A 10,000-nucleotide genomic window follows, 5' to 3' on the forward strand; every position below is an offset into this window, starting at 1 on the left:
TTATTATCCATCATGGGGTGGAAAAACAATGATCACCTTTAACTATTTTGACTAAAGATTAGATTAGATTCAACTTTATTGTCATTTAGCAGAATACAGGTGCATAGCCAATGAAATGCAGAAAAGTTAAAACATTCTAACAATCTGAAAAAGGCTCCAGTGTAAAATGTGACAAATAAATAACTTGAAGTTGAACTTAAACAATTTTTCAGAATGTTTAGAAAGTTTTAAGTTGAAGTTATTTGTCCCATTTTAAACTGTAGCATTTTTCCCCTTCTGGCTGTTTTCTGTAATTTAGAGACAATTGCATGAACTCTCCTTAAATACCTACATACAGAAGTTTTGCTTGGTTGTTTGATGATCAGATATGCAGCTAGCCTGGAAAATCCAGACCCTGATAATCTAGAAAGATTAATGGTCTGGCAAAGAGCAATGTAATGGCCTAACTCGAGGGGCGGCAACAAGCATGCATTTAAAAATCTCACTGCACGCAATTGGATAACACTAGACCATGTTTACTCTGAATAATTTGGGACTTCGACGCAATCGGATAACACTACGACCAATGTGCACTGTCCTCCAATGTTTCAGTGCTGTCTTCATCAGTTTAGCTGGTTCCCCGGAATGCAAGGGGGAAAAGTAACGTGCATCATTGCTCTTTGCCAGAGTGTCCTGCAGACGCGAGAACTCGGATTTCCAGGGTACTATGCAGCAGCAATGGTGATCAGAATTCAAACCAAGTCTGTTGTAATATGAAGACGTTGATGAGTCATATTGCTGTGTCCTGAACTGACTAGAGAGAGAGAGAGAGAGAGACAGACACACACACACACACACACACACACACAGACACAGACCAGTTGTCACAGCCCAACCTGTAGCTGTAGCCTCATTGGAGAGAGGCCAGATTGTGGGCAGTGGCGGATACGACATAACCCCCTCTGGAACGATCCAGGAAACGCTGAGAGCCGTACTTACAGTAACTCTCAAGCAGCCATTTGTCAACATGCCGTGGCCCAGGTGGTTTAGTGCCGCACTGGCCCAGGTGGTTTAGTGCCGCACTGGCCCAGGTGGTTTAGTGCCGCACTGGCCCAGGTGGTTTAGTGCCGCACTGGCCCTGAGCCAAGGCGGGTATTCCTCCTTCATGAGCTATTGCTCAGACCATGCCTCCACATATATATATATATATGCTCACCAATCAGAAGTGCTGTTCTTCTCCTGCACTAGGCATCCTCACCAATCAGAAGTGCTGTTCTTCTCCTGCACTAGGCATGCTATACTCCGAAGTGGCCTAACTTAAAGAGAAATTTGGAATAGTGAACTTTAGCTTGACTTTCAAAAATTATCTTGCAAATCAAATTGAAATCGCAACATAAATCAGAAAAATTGTAATCAATTTTTTCCCCAAATCGTGCAGCCCTAGTGTCAACTAGCTGTTTACCCTCAGTCTCTGCTGATCCCTTTAGCAGTGACGCACTTAACTAGCCTGGCGGGCCATCCTATATCATTGAAATGTATAGTCTGGAATCGAATCATTCACCTGCTTAATCCAAGGGGCGGGCAGAGAATTGTCTTTCACACTGCCTAGGCATGCAATAGGCCAGCGCTACGACCATATCCGTATCCGGTCGGCAAAACGGCAAATACATCCTTCTTCGAAAGGAATGACTTAAGTGCATTGTGTTGCTCTACTTTCAAAGAAAAGCACAAGTCCAACTCCTCCAAAGTTGACGCCAACGCCGATTCAAACAACCGCTCTTCGTTGGCTATAGCCACCTTCCTTGTTGTTCACCGTCGCAGGATGTCGTTATCCTGTTAAGCCCGCCTTAAGACTCTCTAACGAAATAGAGCGATGTGATTGGAGAACATCCACGGTGTTAAGCCAATAGAAATTCCTATGGTTCGATACTAGACGTACAGGCTGAGCAAATTAATTTGCCGCCGCTAGGGTGCGTCTAGATTTCTAGGCTAGCACTTAACACATCTCTCGGCCAACTCCTTCATTCTCTCCCTCTCTCTCTTTCATTCTCTCCCTCTCTCTCTTTCATTCTCTCCCTCTATCTCTTTCTATCTTTTCCTCAGAGGCGATCACAGAACCACGGCCATGGGAGGAAGAGAGCGAAGGTAAGCAGATCTTGTTTGATCATACTTGCTTAAGCCAGTCGGGTCATTAGCCTAATCCTGCCTTGAGCTAAAGGCTGAGGCCACACCATCCTGCAGCCTTAGGAGTGAGGAATATCCCTCCCCCTCTCTCCTGCTCTCTCTCTCTTTCTCTTTCTCTCCCTCCCTCCCTCTCTTTTCCACTCTCTCTCTCTCTCTCTCTCTCTCTCTCTCTCTCTTTTCCTCTCTCTCTCTCACTCTCTCTCTCTTGCTCTCTTTCTCTCTCCCACTCTCTTTCTCTCTCCCTCTCTTTTTCTCTCTTTCTCTCTCTCTCTCTCGCTCCCTCTCCCTCACTCTCTCTCCCTCGCTCTCCCTCCCTCTCGCTCTCTCTACCTCCCACCCGAATTCTCTCCCTCTCTCCAGTCCTCCTCTGTGCCCCCTCCTCTCTGGGCGGTAGCAAGTTGGCTCAGGTGAGGTAGCGGATTGCCGCTCCTTAGCGCTTTAGCTCGGGGATTTCTGGAGCAGGGCGCTGGAGGCTCGTGCCTGTTTCACGTGTGTGCGCCTACGTGTGTGCGCCTACGTGTGGTGTGGTGTGTTGTGTGGGTGTGGTGTGTGTTGTGTGGGTGTGGGTGTGTTGTGTGGGTGTGCGTTTCCCCTCCTCACTCTCCCCTTAATGGGATTGGGACATTTTCTATCCCTAATCACTTGGTTTACACTTGTGACCGCAATTGTGTTGGGCCTGCAAAGACAGAGGGAGGGAGGGAGAGAGCCAGAGAGAGGGAGGGAGGGAGGGAGGGATAGAGAAAAGGAGGAGAGAGAGGGAGGGAGGGAGAGAGCCAGAGAGAGGGAGGGAGGGAGGGATAGAGAAAAGGAGGAGAGAGAGGGAGGGAGGGAGAGAGCCAGAGAGAGGGAGGGAGGGAGGGATAGAGAAAAGGAGGAGAGAGAGGGAGGGAGGGAGAGAGCCAGAGAGAGGGAGGGAGGGAGGGAGGGATAGAGAAAAGGAGGAGAGAGAGGGAGGGAGGGAGGGATAGAGAAAAGGAGGAGAGAGAGGGAGGGAGGGAGGGAGAGAGCCAGAGAGAGAGGGAGGGAGGGAGAGAGAAAAGGAGGAGAGAGAGGGAGGGAGGGAGGGATAGAGAAAAGGAGGAGAGAGAGGGAGGGAGAGAGCCAGAGAGAGAGGGAGGGAGGGAGGGAGGGAGAGAGAAAAGGAGGAGAGAGAGGGAGGGAGGGAGGGATAGAGAAAAGGAGGAGAGAGAGGGAGAGAGGGAGGGAGGGATAGAGAAAAGGAGGAGAGGGAGGGAGGGATAGAGAAAAGGAGGAGAGAGAGGGAGGGAGGGAGGGAGGGATAGAGAAAAGGAGAGAGGGAGGGAGGGATAGAGAAAAGGAGGAGAGAGAGCACTTTTCTGGGTTGACCTGCTTTCTCGTACTGTAGCTCCTTTCTCGCTCTAGTTGGCCACGTTGCCAAGTATGTCAACCACACACACACAAGCCCCTCTAACTTTCATACACACACACACACAAGCCCCTCTAACTTTCATACACACACACACACAAGCCCCTCTAACTTTCATACACACACACACACAAGCCCCTCTAACTTTCATACACACACACACACAAGCCCCTCTAACTTTCATACACACACACACACAAGCCCCTCTAACTTTCATACACACAAGCCCCTCTAACTTTCATACACACACACACAAGCCCCTCTAACTTTCATACACACACACACAAGCCCCTCTAACTTTCATACACACACACACAAGCCCCTCTAACTTTCATACACACACACACAAGCCCCTCTAACTTTCATACACACACACACAAGCACCTCTAACTTTCTTCCACACACACACACAAGTCCCTCTAACTTCCATACACACACACACACACAAGCCCCTCTAACTTTCATGCACACAAGCCCCTCTAACTTTCATACACACACAAGCACCTCTAACTTTCACACACACAAGCCCCTCTAACTTTCATACACACACACACAAGCCCCTCTAACTTTCATATACACACACACACACACAAGCCCCTCTAACTTTCATACACACACACACAAGCCCCTCTAACTTTCATACACACACACACAAGCCCCTCTAACTTTCAGGCCAGAAAATGGGCACAAGAGCACCTCAAGTTTTCAAAAGAGATGTGTTTTATAACATAATCGTGCTAAGCCGAGCTGACTTTTACATACCGATGTTGTCCGTTGTCTTAATTAAGTTGGTTGGATTGATTTTCAAAGAAGTCAAATGTCATCATAACTGAGGCAAAATTATATCCTTTCTAAATGTAAATGTATTGTGTAGTTTTGTAAAGTGGTGGTCTCATTCACTCATCACTCATCTAATTTTTTTTTCTCTCTCTCTATCTGTCTCTCTCTCTCTCTCTCTCTCTCTCTCTCTCTCTCTCTCTCTCTCTCTCGCTCAGTCCAATGCCAAGCTGAAGCTGGTGCGTAGCCTTGCGGTGTGTGAGGAGTCTTCAGGTCCATTCTCAGCTGATGGACCCCCAGAGACTCAGGTACGGCCTCACAGCTGCTTACAAGCCTCTGCACAATGTACCTTTGCAAAACGCAAAACGATAATTTAACAGAACGATTTTAGTACCTTTTGCCTTATACCTACTCTCAAAGGGTATAGCGTTGACACACACTTCTGCACCATGTTTCCATTGCAAGTGTGCACGTGAGGCGTAGAGGTCGTCTCGACACTCCTGGCTGCCTTTTTTAGGTTAAACGTTCTTATCCTGGCATCGTAATGGAGTTGTCCGTCATGGTCTTTAGTCAGGGCTTCAGCTGGAGCATGGCTGTAATTTCAGGTGCAGCTGGTTGCCCTGTTTTATAGATGGAGTAATGCGCCTGGAACAATAAAGGCTTTTCCATTAGGCCACTTAAGCCGCTCATCCAGAGCTATTACTACACATTGCCACGGTAATACCACTGACCAAGCCCCACTATTACTACACATTGCCACGGTCATACCACTGACCAAGCCCCACTATTACTACACATTGCCACGGTCATACCACTGACCAAGCCCCACTTTTACTACACATTGCCACGGTCATACCACTGACCAAGCCCCACTTTTACTACACATTGCCACGGTCATACCACTGACCAAGCCCCACTTTTACTACACATTGCCACGGTCATACCACTGACCAAGCCCCACTTTTACTACACATTGCCACGGTCATACCACTGACCAAGCCCACTTTTACTACACATTGCCACGGTCATACCACTGACCAAGCCCCACTTTTACTACACATTGCCACGGTCATACCACTGACCAAGCCCCACTTTTACTACACATTGCCACGGTCATACACTGACCAAGCCCCACTTTTACTACACATTGCCACGGTCATACCACTGACCAAGCCCCACTTTTACTACACATTGCCACGGTCATACCACTGACCAAGCCCCACTTTTACTACACATTGCCACGGTCATACCACTGACCAAGCCCCACTTTTACTACACATTGCCACGGTCATACCACTGACCAAGCCCCACTTTTACTACACATTGCCACGGTCATACCACTGACCAAGCCCCACTATTACTACACATTGCCACGGTCATACCACTGACCAAGCCCACTATTACTACACATTGCCACGGTCATACCACTGACCAAGCCCCACTTTTACTACACATTGCCACGGTCATACCACTGACCAAGCCCCACTATTACTACACATTGCCACGGTCATACCACTGACCAAGCCCCACTTATACTACACATTGCCACGGTCATACCACTGACCAAGCCCCACTATTACTACACATTGCCACGGTCATACCACTGACCAAGCCCCACTTTTACTACACATTGCCACGGTCATACCACTGACCAAGCCCCACTTTTACTACACATTGCCACGGTCATACCACTGACCAAGCCCCACTTTTACTACACATTGCCACGGTCATACCACTGACCAAGCCCCACTTTTACTACACATTGCCACGGTCATACCACTGACCAAGCCCCACTTTTACTACACATTGCCACGGTCATACCACTGACCAAGCCCCACTTTTACTACACATTGCCACGGTCATACCACTGACCAAGCCCCACTTTTACTACACATTGCCACGGTCATACCACTGACCAAGCCCCACTTTTACTACACATTGCCACGGTCATACCACTGACCAAGCCCCACTTTTACTACACATTGCCACGGTCATACCACTGACCAAGCCCCACTTTTACTACACATTGCCACGGTCATACCACTGACCAAGCCCCACTTTTACTACACATTGCCACGGTCATACCACTGACCAAGCCCCACTATTACTACACATTGCCACGGTCATACCACTGACCAAGCCCCACTATTACTACACATTGCCACGGTCATACCACTGACCAAGCCCCACTATTACTACACATTGCCACGGTCATACCACTGACCAAGCCCCACTTTTACTACACATTGCCACGGTCATACCACTGACCCAAGCCCCACTATTACTACACATTGCCACGGTCATACCACTGACCAAGCCCCACTTATACTACACATTGCCACGGTCATACCACTGACCAAGCCCACTATTACTACACATTGCCACGGTCATACCACTGACCAAGCCCCACTTTTACTACACATTGCCACGGTCATACCACTGACCAAGCCCCACTTTACTACACATTGCCACGGTCATACCACTGACCAAGCCCCACTTTTACTACACATTGCCACGGTCATACCACTGACCAAGCCCCACTTTTACTACACATTGCCACGGTCATACCACTGACCAAGCCCCACTTTTACTACACATTGCCACGGTCATACCACTGACCAAGCCCCACTTTTACTACACATTGCCACGGTCATACCACTGACCAAGCCCCACTTTTACTACACATTGCCACGGTCATACCACTGACCAAGCCCCACTTTTACTACACATTGCCACGGTCATACCACTGACCAAGCCCCACTTTTACTACACATTGCCACGGTCATACCACTGACCAAGCCCCACTATTACTACACATTGCCACGGTCATACCACTGACCAAGCCCCACTATTACTACACATTGCCACGGTCATACCACTGACCAAGCCCCACTTTTACTACACATTGCCACGGTCATACCACTGACCAAGCCCCACTATTACTACACATTGCCACGGTCATACCACTGACCAAGCCCCACTTATACTACACATTGCCACGGTCATACCACTGACCAAGCCCACTATTACTACACATTGCCACGGTCATACCACTGACCAAGCCCCACTTTTACTACACATTGCCACGGTCATACCACTGACCAAGCCCCACTTTTACTACACATTGCCACGGTCATACCACTGACCAAGCCCCACTTTTACTACACATTGCCACGGTCATACCACTGACCAAGCCCCACTTTTACTACACATTGCCACGGTCATACCACTGACCAAGCCCCACTTTTACTACACATTGCCACGGTCATACCACTGACCAAGCCCCACTTTTACTACACATTGCCACGGTCATACCACTGACCAAGCCCCACTTTTACTACACATTGCCACGGTCATACCACTGACCAAGCCCCACTTTTACTACACATTGCCACGGTCATACCACTGACCAAGCCCCACTTTTACTACACATTGCCACGGTCATACCACTGACCAAGCCCCACTTTTACTACACATTGCCACGGTCATACCACTGACCAAGCCCCACTTTTACTACACATTGCCACGGTCATACCACTGACCAAGCCCCACTATTACTACACATTGCCACGGTCATACCACTGACCAAGCCCCACTATTACTACACATTGCCACGGTCATACCACTGACCAAGCCCCACTATTACTACACATTGCCACGGTCATACCACTGACCAAGCCCCACTTTTACTACACATTGCCACGGTCATACCACTGACCAAGCCCACTATTACTACACATTGCCACGGTCATACCACTGACCAAGCCCCACTATTACTACACATTGCCACGGTCATACCACTGACCAAGCCCCACTTTTACTACACATTGCCACGGTCATACCACTGACCAAGCCCCACTATTACTACACATTGCCACGGTCATACCACTGACCAAGCCCCACTATTACTACACATTGCCACGGTCATACCACTGACCAAGCCCCACTTTACTACACATTGCCACGGTCATACCACTGACCAAGCCCCACTATTACTACACATTGCCACGGTCATACCACTGACCAAGCCCCACTATTACTACACATTGCCACGGTCATACCACTGACCAAGCCCACTATTACTACACATTGCCACGGTCATACCACTGACCAAGCCCCACTATTACTACACATTGCCACGGTCATACCACTGACCAAGCCCCACTTTTACTACACATTGCCACGGTATACCACTGACCAAGCCCCACTTTTACTACACATTGCCACGGTCATACCACTGACCAAGCCCCACTTTTACTACACATTGCCACGGTCATACCACTGACCAAGCCCCACTTTTACTACACATTGCCACGGTCATACCACTGACCAAGCCCCACTATTACTACACATTGCCACGGTCATACCACTGACCAAGCCCCACTATTACTACACATTGCCACGGTCATACCACTGACCAAGCCCCACTTTTACTACACATTGCCACGGTCATACCACTGACCAAGCCCCACTTTTACTACACATTGCCACGGTCATACCACTGACCAAGCCCCACTATTACTACACATTGCCACGGTCATACCACTGACCAAGCCCCACTTTTACTACACATTGCCACGGTCATACCACTGACCAAGCCCCACTTTTACTACACATTGCCACGGTCATACCACTGACCAAGCCCCACTTTTACTACACATTGCCACGGTCATACCACTGACCAAGCCCCACTATTACTACACATTGCCACGGTCATACCACTGACCAAGCCCCACTTTTACTGGCCACTGCTACAGCCTGCTTTTTTATTTTTTTATTTAATCACGCAATGGACCTAATTGCATTTTGTGTAGCCTAGTGCAAAGAGGCGTTGTGTGTGTGTGTGTGTGCCTGTGTGTGTGTGTTGTGTTTTCAGTGACCCAACCTTATCTCCCGCAGGATATCATTCAGCTGCATATCAGCTGCCCCTCGGACAAAGAGGAGGAGAAGTCCTCCAAAGACGAGTATGAGAACGAGGAGAAGGAGAAGAAGGACAAGAGCATGCGGAGAAACCTCTCCCGTGGTGAGCCGCCTCTTTCTTTTCTTTTTTTTATTCCTTCCTCCCTCTCTCTCTCTCTCTCTCTCCCTCTCTCCCTCCCTTCCTCTCTCCCTCTCTCTCCCTCCCTCTCTCCCTTCCTCCCTCTCTCCCTCTCTCTCCCTCCCTCTCTCCCTTCCTCCCTCTCTCCCTCTCTCTCCCTCCCTCTCTCCCTTCCTCCCTCTCTCCCTCTCTCTCCCTCCCTCTCTCCCTTCCTCCCTCTCTCCCTCTCTCTCCCTCCCTCTCTCCCTTCCTCCCTCTCTCCCTCTCTCTCCCTCCCTCTCTCCCTTCCTCCCTCCCTCTCTCCCTTCCTCCCTCTCTCTCTCTCTCTCCCTCCCTCTCTCCCTCCCTCTCTCCCTCCCTCTCTCTCTCTCTCTCTCCCTCCCTCTCTCCCTTCCTCCCTCTCTCTCTCTCTCTCTCTCCCTCCCTCCCTCTCTCCCTTCCTCCCTCTCTCTCTCCCTCCCTCCCTCTCTCTCTCTCTCTCCCTCCCTCTCTCCCTTCCTCCCTCTCTCTCTCTCTCTCTCTCTCCCTCCCTCTCTCCCTTCCTCCCTCTCTCTCTCTCTCTCTCTCAGTGACGCTCATGCGCCAGTGTGTTTTATTTTCATCTCGCAAAACAATTTCCGTCATCACTTAATCAT

At 49.4% G+C, this 10,000-nt stretch overlaps 1 protein-coding gene across 4 annotated transcripts in view; it reads left to right on the forward strand.

The window, feature by feature from the left end:
* Positions 1 to 10,000, forward strand: part of r3hdm2 (R3H domain containing 2) — a 41,110-nt gene that overhangs the window by 2,116 nt on the left and 28,994 nt on the right. For all 4 annotated transcript variants that reach the window (XM_076291468.1, XM_076291466.1, XM_076291469.1 and 1 more), the window contains exons 3-5: positions 2,083 to 2,124; positions 4,546 to 4,635; positions 9,227 to 9,350. In XM_076291468.1, the coding sequence (XP_076147583.1) occupies positions 2,083 to 2,124; positions 4,546 to 4,635; positions 9,227 to 9,350 (256 nt within the window). The remainder of the gene's footprint in view (positions 1 to 2,082; positions 2,125 to 4,545; positions 4,636 to 9,226; positions 9,351 to 10,000) is intronic.

Source organism: Alosa pseudoharengus, unplaced genomic scaffold, assembly GCF_046254945.1.
Source record: "Alosa pseudoharengus isolate Yale_2024_CS ecotype anadromous, Long Island Sound unplaced genomic scaffold, YU_APseudo_1.1 YU_APseudo_1.1_scf_183, whole genome shotgun sequence".
Taxonomy (NCBI): Eukaryota; Metazoa; Chordata; class Actinopteri; order Clupeiformes; family Clupeidae; genus Alosa; species Alosa pseudoharengus.